At 45.3% G+C, this 19,193-nt stretch overlaps 1 protein-coding gene across 9 annotated transcripts in view; it reads left to right on the plus strand.

Moving 5' to 3' along the window:
• Nucleotides 1-19,193, plus strand: part of ABCC4 (ATP binding cassette subfamily C member 4) — a 222,594-nt gene that overhangs the window by 45,845 nt on the left and 157,556 nt on the right. For 8 of the 9 annotated variants that reach the window (XM_057532602.1, XM_007196842.3, XM_007196844.3 and 5 more), the window contains exons 2-4: nucleotides 160-270; nucleotides 825-945; nucleotides 14,019-14,243. In XM_057532602.1, the coding sequence (XP_057388585.1) occupies nucleotides 160-270; nucleotides 825-945; nucleotides 14,019-14,243 (457 nt within the window). The remainder of the gene's footprint in view (nucleotides 1-159; nucleotides 271-824; nucleotides 946-14,018; nucleotides 14,244-19,193) is intronic. The other variant, XM_007196848.3, reaches the window with a different exon arrangement.

Raw genomic sequence — 19,193 nt, forward strand, 5'->3', positions numbered from 1 at the left:
ATCTCTATATATTTAAAATGTAGACCTATTTCTGTAGACCTCTTTTTTTAATTTTTAATTTTTAATTTTTTTTTTAAAAACAAAGGCCGTCGGTGTGGGATTCTAATTAGACAGATGTATAGTTTGGATATATGTCACTCTCCTTTTAATTTTTAACAGGTGGCTAAACCCCTTGTTTAAAATTGGTCACAAACGCAGATTAGAAGAAGATGACATGTACTCAGTGCTTCCGGAAGATCGCTCCAAGCACCTTGGAGAAGAGCTTCAGGGGTAAGTAGCAGGCAGTGAGGAGACGGGGAAGGAAGAGTGAGAGTTCCTCCGTGTGGCTAATGGTTTGGAGTGGGTTTTACCTTCCTCTGGGTTCTTCTGCAGCCTCCTCGCCCATGACATTGCACGCTCACCCCGCTCAGGCTGACCCTGGGCTTAGCCCACTTTGGAGGCCGGGGGGACCCGTGTTTCCTGTGCCTTTGTGGAGGGGAGGGAGCCAACAGCCAAGGCCCTGGATGCTGAGCTCCGTCCCCGGAGGTGGTGTCCCTGGAGGATGCTGTCTGCCCTCTTGAGTTGCTCTTGGTGCTGTGAATACAACGAAGCTTGGAAGTAACTTGTTTATCCAAGACCGTGACTGTTCCCCTCAGAGCCTGTTTTTCTGGTCCTTCAGGGTCTGTACCGCTCATCTTTCGGGAGCCCTGCAAGCAGTTAACCAGCATTCGTGGGGCGGCCACAGAGTGCCCTGTAGTGAAGGCCTATCTTCCTTCCACTCTGCCACCTCTCCTGTTTTACCTGTGGCGGGGCTGTTCTTTACTGTGCTTTGTTTCTCATTGCAGGTACTGGGATCAAGAAGTTTTGAGAGCCGAGAAAGCTACACGGGAGCCTTCTTTAACAAAAGCAATCATAAAGTGTTACTGGAAATCCTATTTAGTTTTGGGAATTTTTACGTTAATTGAGGTAAAAGCTGTTACATACAGCGCATTGCTTTTCAGTGTATGTGGCTCAGTAATGAGATGGATGCGACGGGTGGGGAGAGGCCAGTCGTTTAAGGTCTGAGGATAAACCTTGTCTAGGAAACATGTAGCCCAGCGGTTGTGTTTACCTTTAGAATGGACAGGTCCTTAAAAGGAGTGGACCTCCAGGGGGTTACAATTTTTCTTTTAACTGATTAAAAACATAGTGTCGTGGAAGGATGGCACTGAGAAGGAAAGACGTGTTATGTTAGGAAGTTCTTGGTGCTCAGTATAACTGCTGAAAGTGATCCTTGACCAAAACAAAACCCTGCAACCTCAAAGAATATGTGCCCTGTGGTTTGGAGAAAGTAACCTTTGACCTGAGCCCACAACAACATAAGACATTTTACAGGCGCTCAGCAAATAATCGTTAACTTGACCAGGTCACATCTGATAAATGCTTTCCTAAGAAGGTATCTTCACCTTCCCCCTTCCAGCGGAACAGAACCCATGACCCTGCACCTGGGTTGGAGCTGCCCAGAGCTCGGAAGAGCATACCCTTCGCTGGGCTGGTCCTTCCCAGCGGGCCGGGCACTGAGAGCCAAAGCCCCCCACGGGGAGGAGCTCCAGCTTCACCACGAATTCTGTGCACCACACGTCCTGGTTTCTGTCCCTGGCTGTGGGAGTGGATTGCTGGTTGAAAGCAGAGCCTTGGAGCTGGCGTTTGCAGAGGGTGTAGGAGGGGGATGTGCAGGGGAAAACCTAAGGCAGAAAGCTGGGAGGTCAGTGACCACCGTGAACCAGAAGGTTCTGGGTTAAGCTCCCCTAGTGAGACAGTTCTCCCTGGGGGCACAGTGCCAGTCAGCCTACCTATTCTGGCTGCAGCCTGCTGGAGGCCCGCTGCAAATCCACTTGGGTGGCTCGTGCTCTCTGTGGTACCTTAGTGCTGCCTTAGGGACAGGGCCAGCCTGTGAGTGTGTGAGAGCAGGAGGGATAGAAGATGCAGTTGCTATGAAAGGGTTGTTTTAGTTGGAGAAGGTGGTGAGTTGTCATAAATATGTTTTTATTGGGGGTGAGATGGGTCGGCTAGGTGGTTTGTAGGTGGGAGGTGTGGCTCTTTTTTTTTTTTTTTTTAATTTTTACTGGACTGTAGTTTCCTTACAATGCTGTGTTAGTTTCTGCTGTACAGCAAAGTGAATCAGTTAATGTATACATATATCCCCTCTTTTTTAGATTTCCTTCCCGTTTAGGTCACCACAGAGCATTGAGTAGAGTTCCCTGTGCTGTACAGTAGGTTCTCATTAGTTATCTTTTTTTAAAATAAATAAATAAATTTATTTATTTATTTATTTTTGACTGTGTTGGGTCTTCGTTTCCGTGCGAGGGCTTTCTCTAGTTGCGGCAAGTGGGGACCACTCTTCATCACGGTGCACGGGCCTCTCACTGTCGTGGCCTCTCTTGTTGCGGAGCACAGGCTCCAGACACACGGGCTCAGCAGTTGTGGCTCACGGGCTTAGTTGCTCCGCGGCATGTGGGATCTTCCCGGACCAGGGCTCGAACCCCTGTCCCCTGCTTTGGCAGGCAGATTCTCAACCACTGCGCCACCAGGGAAGCCCTAGTTATCTCTTTTATGCATAGTAGTGTGTATATGTCAGTCCCAATTTATCCTGCCTCCCCCCCCACCCCCCAATTCCCTCCTTGGTGTCCATAAGTTTGTTCTGTACATTGTGTCTCTATTTCTGCTTTGCAAGTAAGTTCATCTGTACCATTTTTCTAGATTCCACATATACGCAATATTATATGATATTTGTTTTTCTCTTTCTGACTTACTTCACTCTGTATGACAGTCTCTAGATCTATCCACGTCTCAACAAATGACTCAATTTCGTTCCTTTTTATGGCTGAGTAATATTCCATTGTATATATGTACCACATCTTCTTTATCCATTCATCTGTCGATGGACACTTAGGTTGCTTCTATGTCCTGGCTATTGTGAATAGTGCTGCAATGAACATTGGGGTGCATGTATCTTTTGTAATTACGGTTTTCTGTGGGTATATGCCCAGGAGTGGGATTGCTGGGTCACATGGTAGCTCTATTTTTAGTTTTTTGGGGAACCTCCATACTGTTCTCCATAGTGACTGTACCAATTTACATTCCCACCAACAGTGCAAGAAGGTTCCCTTAAAAAAAAAAAAAAAAAAAAAAAAAAAAAAGAAGGTTCCCTTTCTCCACACCCTCTCCAGCATTTATTGTTTATAGGTTTTTTGATGATGGCTTTTCTGACTGGTGTGAGGTGATAAATCTCTCTGTAGTTTTGACTTGTATTTCTGTAATACTTAGTGATGTTGAGCATTTTTTTTTTTTTTTAAATTTTATTTATTTATTTATTTATTTATGGCTGTGTTGGGTCTTTGTTTCTGTGCGAGGGCTTTCTCCAGTTGGGGCAAGTGGGGGCCACTCTTCATCGCGGTGCGCGGGCCTCTCACTGTCGCGGCCTCTCTTGTTGCGGAGCACAGGCTCCAGACGCGCAGGCTCAGCAACTGTGGCTCACGGGCCTAGTTTGCTCCACGGCATGTGGGATCTTCCCGGACCAGGGCTCGAACCCGTGTCCCCTGCATTGGCAGGCAGATTCTCAACCACTGCGCCACCAGGGAAGCCCTGTTGAGCATTTTAAAATGTGTTTGTGGGCCATCTGTATGTCTTTTTTGGAGGAATGTTTATTTAGGTCTTCCACCCATTTTTTTATCGTGTGGCTCTTGTTTAAAAGGCTTTGTTGTCCTGAAGGGCACTGCGGGCAGTGGGCAGCTGGGTAGGTGAAGTCTGCCCCACACAACTGGAGAAACCAGAGAATTCTGTCAGCTCACAGGTGACTGGATGGTCCTGGGAGATTGAGCTCTCGTTGATGACACAGGTGGGTTGGCCATTGTGCCAGAGGGTAGGGACATCTCTATGGGGCCGTGTTCTGTCTTTGAGAGAGCACTGACCACCTGAATACTGCCGTGGCCTTGTGAAGGGCAGGGTGGAGATGCAAACCCGTGCGATTTCCTCGGGGGTTGGAGAGGGTGCAGGAGCCCCTCAGTCTGTCCCAGCCCTTCTTTGACCTGTGTACCGCTGTCCCAGTGATGGTGTTTCTGCATAGTCACAGTAAGTCTCTGTTTGAAAGACAGACGGCAAGCTGGTGTGGCCTGTGTGTGTAGGATTTCCCGACCTCACAGAGCAAGCGCTCATGAATTCTGCTTGTCCGGGAACCTTGGGGCTTCGAGGTGTACCTGCAGCTCATGCCGGGTGCCTGGTTTGGGGTGAGCAGAGATGAGTGGCCTCAGGTTTAGTGTTGGATCGTATCCTGAAGCAGGCCTTTCTCTGCTGTCCCTGGTTCTCTAGTTTCTCTTTGGTACCGGATGCTGAAGAAGTTGAAGGCAGGCGGGTCTCAAAGCGTGGCCCGTGTGGCTGGGTTTGGACCGAGCTGCAGGTTTTCCATGCTGTCCTGCACTGTTGGCTCCTTGGGTGGGGTCACTAAACTTTAGATGGATCCCATCCTAATGTGAGCCCCAGGTCTTTGCTGTGGCAGCTTATGGAAGAAGCAGACACAGAGGGAGAGGCCACAGGAACTGGGGTTCTTCCTGAGAGGGAATCGGCCTCACTGGGGTGCTGGGAGCTTTGATTCCGAAGTTGTCCAGCCCCGGTAATCCTTCCTGCTAGGGGTCCAGGAAGAGCAGGCCTGGGGGCTGCATAAGGTGCACCTGGTAGAGCCCTGGCCCCTCTCTCAGGAGGTTGGTTGTTGGGCGGTCATGGCAGAAAAGGGGGGAGTAGAGGACCTGGCAAACATGCGGGCTCATCTCAGTAGTAGTACTAGGAGTACTAGTACCAGTAACAGGGGCTCCTACTCAGCAGCACTGGTGGTGGTGACTGCAGTACTGTTAGTGTGGTAATAAAAATATTAAGTTCTTGAAAAATACTACGTATCAGAACTGCTGTAAGCACTTTATACGTGATATTAGTATTATTTCTTTGGCTGAGTCAACAAAGTCATAGGTATTATATTGCCCCCATTTTAGAGAAGAAGATACTGAGTGCTAAGTAGTTCCACAGTGTTCCTGTGGTCACACGAAGCATAAAGGAGGGACTGAGTTTCCATCTCGGGCGCTCTGACTTAAAAGAAGGTCCATCTCCATGACTGAGCTTGTCCAGGGTCCGCAGGGCCTGTCTTGGGAGCTTTGTTTTCGTGGTCTCAGGCACATGCATCCTGAACTTGGTTGAAGGATAATGAATAGGATGCTAAGAGCCCCCTGCAGCAGGAAGCCAGCTGCGAACATAACTGAGGGCGGAGCCAAGGTGACCCCATCTCCTGGGTGAAGAAGGTACTAGGGCTTTGACACTGGCGGCAGTGTCATGCTGTGTTTCGACGGACCAGGAGGGGCCCTTTAGGAAACCACCTTCCACTCGTGACCGGCTGTACGTGGATGAGGTTGTGACTGTTCCGGTGACCCAAGTTCTAAACATCCATCCCCACTCTTACGAAACCATTCCAGGTGGGCTCCCTGAGATGGACCAGGGGGCAGGTAGTAGGTCTTGGATGGTGGCTACGGTGGGACATTGATAATCTGGGCACAGGTGGAGTCTTCCATGTTTTTTTGTTTTTTTGTTTTCTTAAATAAATTTATTTATTTATTTATTTATTTTTTGGCTGTGTTGGGTCTTCATTTCTGTGCGAGGGCTTTCTCCAGTTGGGGCAAGCGGGGGCCACTCTTCATCGCGGTGCGCGGGCCTCTCACTGTCGCGGCCTCTCCCGTTGTGGAGCACAGGCTCCAGACGCGCAGGCTCAGCAGTTGTGGCTCACGGGCCCAGTTGCTCCGCGGCATGTGTGATCTTCCCAGACCAGGGCTCGAACCTGCGTCCCCTGCATTGGCAGGCAGATTCTCAACCACTGCGTCACCAGGGAAGCCCCCATGTTGTTTTTTAGTAAGATTGCCCAGTTGCTTGCTGAGAGCTCGCTGAGAACTTGCATCCCTGTGAATATGGGGTTGCATTTGCTCAGTGAGAATGAGAATCCCAGGTCAGTTACTGGGGTGTGGAGCAGTTCTCCTGTTCTGTTGTCTGAATATACTTTCCCACACACAGGTGTGCCCCGGGCCTGAGGTCCTAGGGTGATAGCTGGGTAGGGCCAGCTGGACTGGTTAGGATAATAAGTGGCAGAACTCATGGTGGTTCACAGTATAAAACCAGACAGGGGTCTCTGTTCCCTAGGTGAGTGTTGTGACGGGCGTACAGTGCTCATTCTAAATTTGTGCCCTTAGGATAATAACTCGCAGAACTCTTAGTCCTGATGCAGTGGAGTTCAGGGAGTTGAGGGCCATTAAAGCTCAAGGAGAAGTAAACATTGAACTTTATTGGCAGTCAAAAGAAGCCTGAACTCCAACACAAATACTCCTGTTTTCCTAGACTTGCCTTTTGACATACTGCTGTTTTGGAGAAGTTAATAATCATTCCTTATGACAAAGCTAATAAGGATCTGTCACATTTTAAAACTCATTTTCAGGTGCTGTTTTGGGTTTTCAGTGATTAAAACTACTGAGTTAGATGCAATAAATGTTAGTTAAATAATTGATTTTATGAAGCAACTTCCCATTTTGTGATCATCTATGCTGCTTGCTGGTCTTTGTATTTTATTTTATTTTTTAAAAATATTTATTTATTTATTTATTTGGTTGCGGCAGGTGGGCTCCTTAGTTGTGGCATGCAAACTCTTCCCCCCCCACACAACAAATTTATTTATTTATTTATTTATTTATTTATTTATGGCTGCATTGGGTCTTCATTGCTGCATGCGGGCTTTCTCTAGTTGCGGAGAGCGGGGGCTACTCTTTTGTTGCGGTGCGGGGGCCTCTCATTGTCATGGCTTTTCTTGCGGAGCACAGCCTCTAGGTGCTCGGGCGTCAGTAGTTGTGGCACATGGGCTCAGTAGTTGTGGCTCACGGGCTGTAGAGCGCAGGCTCAGTAGTTGTGGCGCACGGGCTGAGTTGCTCCGCAGCCTGTGGGATCTTCCCAGACCAGGGCTCGAACCCATGTCCCCTGCTGGCAGGTGGATTCTTAACCACTGGCATGCGAACTCTTTTTCGGGGCATGCATGTGGGATCTAGTTCCCTGACCAGAGATCGAACCTGGGCCCCCTGCATGGGGAACGCAGAGTCTCAACCACTGCGCCACCAGGGAAGTCCCCGGTCTTCGTGTTTTAGATAGTGGAAGATGTATACTCAGTACTCAGTCCAGGATTCTCTAAAACGCAGATGTTTCCTTTGTGACCTCCGGGCCTCTTTTAATTCCTCTGGTGCACAGAATGCCTCGTGGCTCATCCGTGATTCCCAGGCAGTGTGCTGTGACCACCCACGGTGCCGGTGGGGCGTCCCCGCGCTACTGGCAGCACCAGCGGGAAGAGGCAGGTGACTCCAGTCCAGGGTGAGGCTTTGGGATTAGGATTTCGAAGTATGGAAACCTCTGTCCTCTGATAATTGAGGAGTGATCATAATGCTTGGAGAAACAAGTACCAGACTGATGTTGAACATGGAGCGCTTGCAGGCCACCCCTAACTAGAACAGAACAAACAGTGAGTTCCCAGCACGCCTGGCCCCTGTGTGTACCTTCTCGGGGACCGCAGGTGGGGAGGACAGGTCTCTGCCTGCCCAGGGCCCTCAGGGTGGAGAGGAGGAGCCTGAAGCCTCTGCCTGGGCCAGAGACACAGAGGCTGCCTCCCCAGGTCGCCAGGGGCCTTCTCCCTGCGAGATGAGGTCTCTGCCTGCCTGCTGGTGTGTAAGTGGGGTGACCTCAGAGAGCAAGGGTGGGTTCGCCCAGTCCCTTCCCCTGAGAGGAGAGGAGTGGTCTGGGGGGTTATGTATTATCCCCGGGACCCTTAGAAACGGCCCCCGCCTTACCCGTAGAAAGGCCTCATTTGGCCTTTGTCTGAGGCCACTTTTGCTGATTGTCTCTGGTCCGGGTGGAGCCTGTAGGAAGGCACGTGTTTGTTTAAACTCACTCTGGAACTCAGCTGATGGACTGGAAGTAAGCAGAATCCTCTGGTTCCCTCAGCTGTACTGGGCCTTTGCATTTATTTCCCAACACTTCCTTCCATGCGTCTCTCACTTCCACTCAACCCAGAAGACTGAGGAGTGGCTGCTGGTGGTAAAGCTACTGTGGGCCGTGAGCAACCACTGAGGGCCACACAGCAAGGGAAAGGTAGAGGGAGCACTGAGCAAAGGATACGGGGGCCCTGCAGAGCAGACCTGCTGTGTGCAGCCTGCTGGCTCTTGAGTGTAGGCATTAGCCATTAGATACCAGTAACACCCATAGTGATGACCTTGAGTCATCAATGAGGGTGATGCTTTTCAATCCATTTTCTTTCCTTGTTTTTAAACATATGTAAGTTTTTATTATAACAAAAGTTTTAAAAAAATTGAAGCATGATTGACTTACAATATTATATTAGCTTCAGGTATACAACGTAGTGATTAAATATTTCTATACATTACAGAATGATCACCCCCGTAAGTCTAGTTACCCTCTGTCACCATAGAAAGTTTTCCAATATTATTGACTATATTTCCTGTGCTCTACGTTACATTCTCTTGCCTTATTTATATTATAACTGTAAGATTGTACCTTTTAATCTCCTTCACCTATTTCACTCATCCCCCCACCCATCTCAACCCGTCGTTTTTTAAGAAGTCAGGCAAGTAGGTGACTCATTTTTACAAGACTGCATTTACAATGGTTCAAATTTTAAAAATCTGCTTAGAACCGAAACTTTTTATTACTTTCCAGAAAAGTTGGCTTTTATGAATGACTTCTCAAGAGTGCTTGTTCTGCTATGATCGCCTGTAAGAAGCAATGAGTTTGCCAAGCCCTTGGTGAAACCAGCCTCTGCCATTCAGAATAGAATAGGTCTCTTCCCAGAACTTCTGGATAATAAAGTGATCATAGCTTACACTTGTTTTTATGCTGGTTTCAGAGCACTTTGAGCTGTTTGTTGTATTTCATTTAGCTGTCCCAGGATTCCTCTGAGGTAGACGAGGAAAGTATTTCCACAGACAAGGCCCTGGAGGTGCAGGAGGGCACATGATGGGCTTAGGGGGTCATGTGGCTTGCAGGTGGCAGACCTGGGTTCTGAAGCACAGCGTTCTGATTCCTAGGCCAGTGTTCTTTGCATTCTGTCCTGAGGCTTCCTCTCCTGCCACAGCTTCCAGTGAAGGCTCGCAGAGCCAAGACTTTATGAGAACAACTTTTTTTTCTGATAACAGCTCTGTGCTCCTCTTTCAGCTGCTTCCTGCAGTGCGGTTTTTTGGGGTTTTCTTGGGGTTTTTTTCCCCCCTGAAGATTTTAAAGAACATTTCAAAAATAGAGAAACAGAATAGTGTCGAAAGGTAGCAGAATGCAGCACCCTAGAATATGGCTTTCTGGAGTAAAGATTATTTTGAGCTGACTTTTTTTGAAAAATAGACACAGGGACATTTACATTGATAACTCCATTTGTAAGGGCCTCTCCTTCTCTGTGCCTGGACGAGAAGGTTGGCTCTAAATCACAAAAGAATCTTGTCAATGGAGATTGGGTTTGCATAAGAAATCCAACTCTACCTTTCTTAACTTGTTTACTCTGCTTTTCCTAGTAACCTCTCATAAGGCTCCCCCCTCCCCCCCGTTTAGCTGGAACCTCAGGACTTGTGTTCATACAGGTTTTTCTTGGAAGTACGATATGTCTCATGGAATTCTGATGAAAACCCTTTGTGGTACTTGTAAGTCATTCAGAGCAGGTCTGTAGCCTCTCCAGACTCAGATGCCATGATGATGCAGGAGAGGAGGATAGCAGATGTTTACATGAGGTTAGGTTCTGCATCCAGAATCTTCCAGGGAGAGGGAATTTAAGGCTCCATCCCTAATCTGTTGAACCTAAACCAGTTCCTAGAGGCTGGGCCTCAGGCCTGTGAGTGCTCTTAACCCCTCGAGGTGATGCAGTCACGATGAAGACCACTATGTAAAAGAGGAGTGAAGACAGATATAGAATCCTGATGGTTATTATTTCTCCAGATTCACTGCTTTTCCTCCTTAGCTCTGTATCTTTCTCAACTCTAACTTTGTCACTTCTTCCCCAGTTTCTAAAAATTAACTGCCTATTCATTTTCCCACAAGCTCACTCATTTGTTTCTTTGTGTGTTAGATGGTTTCTATTTCCTGTATTTTTTTTTCCCCCTCATGACTCAGAGATGACGGAGTTGGGCAAGAAATATTTAAAGTACATGGGGGAGGGACTTCCCTGCCGGTCCAGTGGTTAAGACTCCGTGCTCCCAGTGTGAGGGGCCCGGGTTCCATCCCTGGTCAGGGAACTAGATCCCTCATGCCACAACTAAGACCCGGTGCAGCTGAATAAAATAAATAAATAAATAAGTAAGCAAGTAAGTAAATAAGGAAAGAAAAAGAAAGAAAAAGAAAAGAAGGAAGGAAGAAAGAGAAAGAAAGAACATGGGGAAACATGGAAGAGAAACTGTACATACTGGGGAAGTTCTACCATCAAACTGTGTAAGAAAAAACCCTAAGAAGTAAGAGGTGGGGTTAAATGTGAGGTGCTTTCAGGAGGCTGAATACGAAGGACTCCACCACGAAATATTTGCCTGAGAGACTCCTGTGAAACCTCAAACAATGGGGCTTTGTCGTATTATATTGGGTTGTTTTAAAAATCCTTTATGGTTTTGCAGTCGTGAAGAATTCTTGTGAAGAAATAAGAACTATATTCTCAGTTGGTTTGTGGAAAGAATATTCACTGGGTCATAAGTTGGTGCCAAAGATGAAGGGTTTATTGGAGCAATTTTTTTTTTTAACATTTATTTATTTTTATATTTTTATTTTTGGCTGTGTTGGGTCTTCGTTTCTGTGCGAGGGCTTTCTCTAGTTGCGGCAAGCGGGGGCCACTCTTCATCTCAGTGTGCGGGCCTCTCACTGTCGTGGCCTCTCTTGTTGCGGAGCACAGGCTCCAGACGCGCAGGCTCAGCAGTTGTGGCTCACGGGCCCAGTTGCTCTGCGGCATGTGGGATCTTCCCGGACCAGGGCTCGAACCCGTGTCCCCTGCATTAGCAGGCAGATTCTCAACCACTGCGCCACCAGGGAAGCCCTATTGGAGCAATTTTTGACCTTGTTCCTGCTTATCCAGAAAGTTTTCATTTGGTTAGTTTCAAGTTTGATGATGAATATTTTTTCAGTTGTTTTATTTCTCACTAGTTGAGGGCTAGGATCAGGAACAGGCAGCAGTTTGGAAGCTTTGGACCATGGACTGGCATTACTCTTTTTTTTTTTAAAAAAAAAGATTTATTTATTTATTTATTTATTTATTTAATTCATTTATTTTTTTTGCTGCATCGGGTCTTAGTGGCAGCACGCGGGATCTTCGTTGTGGTGTGCGGGCTTCTCTCTAGTTGTGGAGCGCAGGCTCCAGGGTGCGTGGGCTTTGTAGTTGTGGCGTGCGGGTTCCAGAGCACATGGCCTCTAGTTGAGGTGCACGAGCTCCGTAGTTGTGGCACGTGGGCTTAGTTGCCCCGCGGCATGTGAGATCTTAGTTCCCTCACCAGGGATTGAACCTGTGTCCCCTGCATTGTAAGGCAGATTCTTTACCACTGGACCACCAGGGAAGTCCCTGGCATTACTCCTTAATGAGACTGTTTGCTCAACTGAGTTATTAAAGATGGTCTCAGTGAAAAAATCATGACGCTTAGGCAGTAGTGACCTGCCTTTATTTTGTACTCTTTTTTTACTGAATTTGTTGCATCTGTCGGTATTCTCTTTGGTGGGTTTCTGACGTTAGGCTCAGACGGAGAGCTGAGTAACAGGAAACAGTGATTCCCAAAGATAATTATAAGTTTTCGGAAAGTTTGGGACGGCAAGTGTTACCACTGTGCCTCTGGTGGAGAGCCCCAGGTTTGTAGGTTGCGGCACTGGGCTGCCCTTGGCCATACCCGGGCTGGGACTGCCCGTGTGTACAGTTTGACATTCTTGCTTCTCTGTGTCAGCCTCCAGATTTCCATCTCAGTAAATTCTAAACAGTGTGTTTTACCATCTACTGTATGAAGGGCTCTTCCATGAGCTCTTAATGCCTCTAGGGGTGAATGAAGGGGCATGCTGAAAATGTAACAGTGAGCCTTTGTGTCCTTGAGAACTGATTATCTGGCTCTGATCTGATGATCTTACTCATCATGATTGTTCAACTAAACAGTGTTACCTTCCTTGTCTGCAGTAGATGAAACCTTCCATGACCTCATGGAAGGCGAGGCAGTTGGTGCAGCCTGTGAACATGTGTGTAGAGCAAGACAGGAGGGTTGGGGTTTGATGTCACACTGATTTGAGGGACGAGGACAGCTTTCTGTAAATATCCTGATTGGGTACTAGTTGGTTGAGCACAAAATGCATGTTAGTTTTGTTTCGTGTTTGGACTTTTGGATTCTCCATCCCTTCCTCTTGCGTGTGGGTTCTTCAGCTTCAGACAGACAGAAGAGAGCTATCAAATTCAACCTGTCATTTGTTTACCATGTCTGTGTCAGTAAGGAGGGATTGCTTAAAAGGAAAAGCCGAGTTCCAGAAAGATTTCCAAACTTTTGGCACTTTGTCTTTTGAGAAGTCTGTGGAGGAAAGGATGTCGAGGGCGGAGGTGTTTACTTTTGGTGACTTGGATTTGTGTTGAGTGTTTGGTTTTCCCTGATGGGGGAGAAGGGTAACTTTCGAGGGGTGACTAGAGGGAGGAAGTAGGTTATGGGGTGGAGTGGCCATTTGGCAGGGTGGGCAAGTGTTGCTGTTTTGCCTTTAGTTTCGGGAAAGAAAATTGCTTTCACTAAGTCTTTCTCAGGAGGTAAGCATCAATGCCTCCGAACTCATTGGTTTAGGATTTTAATTTTTGCCTTGGGGAATAGATGATTGGTAACATTTCTTCCAAACCAGCAGCTGCAGTGTATGGCGGATGGAGAACCATGGATGACATCATTTTTTAGCTTGGCTTCTGTCCTGTTTAATTTTTTTTTTTTTTTAATTTTATAGCTACTTTATTTATTTATTTATTTATTTTTGGCTGTGTTGGGTCTTCGGTTCGTGCGAGGGCTTTCTCTGGTTACGGCAAGTGGGGGCCACTCTTCATCGCGGTGCGGGGACCGCTCTTCATCGCGGTGCGCGGGCCTTTCACTATCGCGGCCCCTCCCGTTGCGGGGCACAGGCTCCAGACGCGCAGGCTCAGTAGTTGTGGCTCACGGGCCCAGCTGCTCCGTGGCATGTGGGATCTTCCCAGACCAGGGCTCGACCCCGTGTCCCCTGCATTAGCAGGCAGATTCTCAACCACTGCGCCACCAGGGAAGCCCCTGTCCTGTTTAATTTTTGACTCCAAGGAACATCCCAGCTTCTAGTGGGTAGAGACATATTCACACAGCGCCCCCTGGGGCTGAGAGCCTGCGAACCTCCCAAGCTTTGTTTCTCTGTGGTGCTCCCGCAGAAGCTGGGCTCCATTCTCTTGATCTCTGGACATGTGGCGTTTGGGTTGGGAAAGAGTGGATGTGTTTATGCCAGCGTCTCATTTCATAAAGGCTCTTAAAACAGAAGGTGACGGCAAGAGCCTGTCTCCTGTACATGAACCATCTTGACTTTCTGTTGGGCTGGGACGTTGAGAGTACAGGGGGCAGGGGCAGGCTGCCAGCAGGGCTCGTTCATATGGAAGCAGATTTCTTACCCTTCTTCAGCTTATCTTCGGCTAAGACTTACTTGGTATTGTGCCAAATGCTTTCTAAAGCACCGGTTGTAATATTTATTGAGCATCCACAGTGTACGAAGCACAATGTACCTAAGGCTTTATTGTCTCTGTAAAATTTTTGCTTAAGGTTAAAACTGCTGTCTGCTTGTGTTATAGAAGATAGTGGATATGTGGATTTTTCTTTTAGATTAACCATGAATGTTGCGTTTTGTCAAAACGCCTTTTTAACAAGTAATAATAAAAGTAAAGCTTGTGTTAAGAAAAACTGGTTTGGCTTGTGTTTCTAATTAAGGCTTTTTTTCTTTACTTTTAGGAAAGCACCAGAGTAGTTCAGCCCATAATTTTGGGGAAAATTATTGGTTATTTTGAAAACTACAATCCCACTGATTCTGCTGCTTTGTACGAAGCCTACGGCTATGCCGGAGTGCTGAGTGCCTGCACGCTCGTTTTGGCCATCCTGCACCACTTATACTTCTATCACGTTCAGTGTGCGGGGATGAGGTTAAGAGTAGCCATGTGCCATATGATTTACCGCAAGGTAAGTGTCATCTGGTACCCAGGTGTGGACCTTTCCTGAAGTATCAGAAGCCTTTTGGGAAAGTTCTCTGTAAAGCAAAAATTTTATAATTAGTAAAAATTGTGAACCACTACATTGTACACGTGTAACTTGTATAATATTGAACATCAAGTATACTTCAGTAAAAAAAAGTAAGAAAAACACATTGTACCCGGGAAAAAAAAAATTTTTTTAATGACTGTACTCACTTACACCATACTACAGAGGCTTGCTATTTGCATCAAGCCAATTTTGTTGTTTAAGCAAACCCTACAAAAATGTAATGAAAAGATCTGTGTTGAGATCAGGTCAGGGCTGCTTTTGATAACTTTCTTTCACAGTCCACTGCATAATATGCAGTAAATTTGTAATGAAGTCTATAAGCATCAGAGATATCAAGTTGATTTTTACTGTTTTCATGCCTAAATCTCATAGTGGTATTTATGGGGACTCTGTTGTTGTTCATGAAAACCTTTATTTACACAAAGTTGTTATTTAATAGTAAGCTTCAGTGATTGGATCTATAAAATTAAATCTAGGAGAAAAGAATGTATTTGAGAAAGGGAATGTTTATATTTTTAAGTGACCCATCTAATCATATTCATTATAATTATGTTAACTAAAGAAAAATGTAAATGGAGTCCATGCTACATATAGACTCATTCATTGTGTTGTAGAGTTGTGATTGTTCATAACAGTATTAAAGAAAATAGGTGTTTGGGATAAAACTTGAAATTTTTCATTGTTTTTAGTAATTTGGGGGAGAATTCGTTACCGTTCATTCAAAGTCTTTTTCTTAATACATTTCCCTTTTTTCTTTAGTATGTATTATAGCAGTTTTAATAAGACCTGGTTTGATGTTTTCAGTGCTTTTGTATTGAGAAATGCCCATACAATTATTCCATAGATTACCCTGGTCTTAACTAGTATAAAAGGTGTAAGGATTTCAGGTGTCTTTACAAAGGAATTGCCACAGTTACACCAGTGTCAAGAGCTGAAGGGCTCTTTATAAACTTGATCCTGGATATCTCTTTTCCCTATTTACTTTTTTAAGAATTTTCATTTGACTGTATTGTATACTTGAAATTTACTGAGATAGCAGATACACATGCAAAGGACAACTACATAATGGACATGTTAAGTGGTTTTACTACAGTAATTATTTCCCACTGTGTATTTACATCAAAGCAACATGTTAATACACCTTAAATGTATACAATTTTTATTAAAAAACAATTAAATCGTCCTTGAAAGCTAAAACCAAACAATTTAAATTGAAATTTTCACTTCTTTTACCTGGTTGCTACTTATTTAGACCTTCTGTTTCTTGGGAGTACTTTTCTTGGCAAAATGGAAGATGTGTCATCATCTTTTCTTGAGCAGAGTCTTGTGAATCTCGGGGGGTCTGTGAACCCAGGGACCTGGCATCTCACTGTCTGTGTTTGGCTACAGCATCTGAGCCGGTTTCCTCCTGGGTGACGTGGAAATGGCAGTGGTGCCCGTACACTCTAGTCAGGGGTCTTCCTTGTCGTTCATCATCATCTTTGTTATTCTGTGTCACCTTCTACTATTTAGGAGACAGATACTCAGATTGCCACAAATTAGCTAGATGCTTGTCTTTCCAGATCATGCTTAGCTCCCATAAATAAATAGGAAATGTCACCAGAAGTGCCCTGTGAAAGCCTTTCATTAGGTCTGATGGTTCAGTCAAACAGAGCGCTCTTTGCTGCACAGGTGAGCCATTGTCTACCTGTTTTTCTTTCTCTTCCCACTAACACTTGGAAACGTTGCCATTGGGAAATCTGATATAATCTGGCACATTTGTTTAGATGAATGTAAACATGTCCCAAAGCCATTAATTTGCTGGCTTGATTAGGGTAAGAGAATTGTTCTTTACGAGGTCAGCTATTGTTGGGATTATACCATAGACGTGACCTGAAATTCCAGAAACGTGGGAAAGACCAGTTTCCTCATGCACAGCCTTACATCTAGGATCCTGCTCAGGCGTAGAAATATGACACTTCTTAGCAGGTTACAGGTGGACTAGTTCCTTAGGGGAAAAGCTGGTGCTGCAGAGCAGCTCTGAAAAGCCCCTCTGATCTTTGGGGTTTATGCTTACGCCCCCCCGCCCCTGCTAATCCCTGGTCCTGGGGAGAAATAAGGTTGGGTGTTAGAAATGGAAAGGCTGCTAAGTCACAGTTGTAACTTTGAATGATCTTGTGGGATGTATCATATATAAGAATGACTTGTCGTTTATCTACCTTTCAGCTGCTTTGGTAAAATTACTTTTGATCACTGCTTTTTAAAAACATTGTAGTAAAATATACACAACATCAAATTGTCCATTTTAACTCTTTTTAAGTGCACTGTTTAATGACATTAGGCACATTCACATTGTTGTGCAGCCATCATCGCTATTCGTCTGCAGAACTTTTTCATCTTCCCAAACTGAACCTCTGCACCCATTAAACACTTAACTCCCCACCCCCCTCTCCCCTCAGCCGTCACCATTCTCCTTCTCTCTGTGAATTTGACTGCTCTAGGTGCCTCACAGAAGTGGAATCATACAGTGTTTGTCATTTTGTGTCTGGCTTATGTCACGTAGCACAGTGTCTTCAAGGTTCATCCATGTTGCAGCAGGTGCCAACATTTAATTCCTTTTTAAGGCTGAATAACACTCCATTATAGGCTTTGTGTATCCATTCATCTGTCAACGGACATTTGGGTTGTTTCTACCTTTTGGCTATTGTGAATAATGCCGCTGTGAGCCTGGGGGTGTTCAAATATTTGTTCAAGTCTGTGCTTTCAGTTCTTCTGAGTACGTCCCCAGGAAGTTGAATTGCTGTATTGTATGCTAATTTTATGTTTAGTATTTTGAGGAACTTGCATACTCTGTTCCACTGTGGCTACATCATTTTACATTCACACTTGATCATTGATTTTTCTGTTTAACTTGAGGACTAAATGAGACGTCTTTACGAACTGTGACGTTTTGTTTGGACCAGTAGCTCCAGTTGTTGGTCTGTTGAAGCAGCTCATGATGGTCTCTTCAGGTTCCTCAAATCTCTAGGGCATTTTTTCGAACTTCTTACCAAATAAAGGGGTTGTGGAACACGGGCTCTGTGTTTTGTAAAGTCAGCAGACTGGCATTACAAACACAGGTTCCTCAAAGGAATAGTGTTTTAAACATCATATTCACTCATTTTAGAAAATCGTCCCCAGTCGTTGGTGATATTCCCAGCATGAGTTGTTATCACCTTTACAGTGAGACCAGTGTCTTAATTCCTGTCTTTGTTCTTGGTTGGGACAGAGAAGGAGGAGAACTCATCCAGCTTCAAATCTCAAAGGGTAATTTCCCCAGCTCAGAGCATGGGAGGTGGGCCCGGGCTGGGGGAAGATGGTAACTTCAAGCAAGCTGAGCCTGGCTTGAAGACAGCTGTTGATCTCCAACCCCAGTCAGTAGTGAGAATGTATCTCCCAGTTTCCAGTCCTGACCTTGTCTTCATGCCTGAATGTTACAGGTGTTCTGACCTGGGGCAGACAGCATGATAATCTCACTAAGCAGGTTGATCTTGTCATATGGCACAGAGATTTTATGTTTTATAAAATTTATAGGGCACAGATATCTTTCCTTAAGAGGCTCCTTAATAGCCTAGTGGACTGTAGATTTCCTGACTTTATGTGCAGTTTGTAGAACTGTGGCCGTTCCCCATGGTGGGTCCCGATGATGGGTTGGTTTGCTCTGAACGCCAGGTGAAGCCAGAGCGGATAGTCATGGAGATCACTGAGTGTTCTCTGCTGCTTGTTACCCAGTGCAGACTTACTTGCAGAATCTAATTAGTTTGAGCAGATTTCTTATTGTGGCTGAAATCGTCACTCTCTTTAGTGTTACCCAAAGGATAGTTTGCAGGAGAGATTTGTCATTCTTTGTTTCAGCTTCTAAGATGAGTTGACTCGCTGCAAACACCCTAATTTCCCTTTATCCTTTATTGTAGACCTGTCTTACAAGAATTTATGTACAGTTAATCCTGGATATTTGTAGATTTTGTGTTTGCGAATTTGCCTACTTGCTAAAATTTATTTGTAATTCTAAAAATCAGTACTTGGGGCTCTTTCATGGTCTTCTGCGGGTGTGCACATAGTCTCTTAAGTTTTTTGTCATCTGACATGCATATTCCCAGCTGGGGTGAAAACAATATGTTCTTGCTTTCATACTATGGAACAGATGCCCTCTTTTTGGTCTACTTGGTGCCTTGCTTTCCACATTTTTGTATTTCTTGGGGTGTGATTTTGCAGTTTAAAATGTCCCCTAAAGAGGGCTGAAGTGCTGTCTGGTATTCCTAAGCTGAGGAGGGCTGTCATGTGTCTTACAGAGAAAGTATGTGTGTAGGTGAGTAAGCTTGCTTCAGGTATGTGTTATAGTGCTGCCGGCTGTGAGGCCAATGTTAATGAATTTACAACAGCAATTAAATAAGGTTAAGTAGAAACATACGTAAAACAAGGTTATGTGAGTATTGAGGAGATGGTGAAGACGTTGTTACCAAAGGCTGCCAGGACCCTAGCCCTGTATTTCCCTCAGGAGCGATGAATATTCACTAGTTCACATTCATCGTGACTGTAGACCATGAACATTGTCAGTAATGAGAATCGACTGCTGACTCAAGGAGGTTGTTTCTATAGATCAGCATACTGCCTAGAGAAATATTCTTACTTACCTCAGATCTATTTTCAATCATCTAAGTGATGTAGTTCTATTTTCAGTTTGGGGGGACATACATGCTCGTTGTATCCACACTATTTCTATTTCATGGTTTCAGGTAACCATCATCTTTCTGAGTGAAAGACCCTTTCTCTTTCCTTTAATCCTGTCTCTTAAGACTCCCTCCTCCTCTCAACCATTTTATTTCTTTTTCAGACACTTCAGCTCAGTCA

This window comes from Balaenoptera acutorostrata, chromosome 18 (assembly GCF_949987535.1).
Source record: "Balaenoptera acutorostrata chromosome 18, mBalAcu1.1, whole genome shotgun sequence".
In the NCBI taxonomy this organism is placed as follows: domain Eukaryota; kingdom Metazoa; phylum Chordata; class Mammalia; order Artiodactyla; family Balaenopteridae; genus Balaenoptera; species Balaenoptera acutorostrata.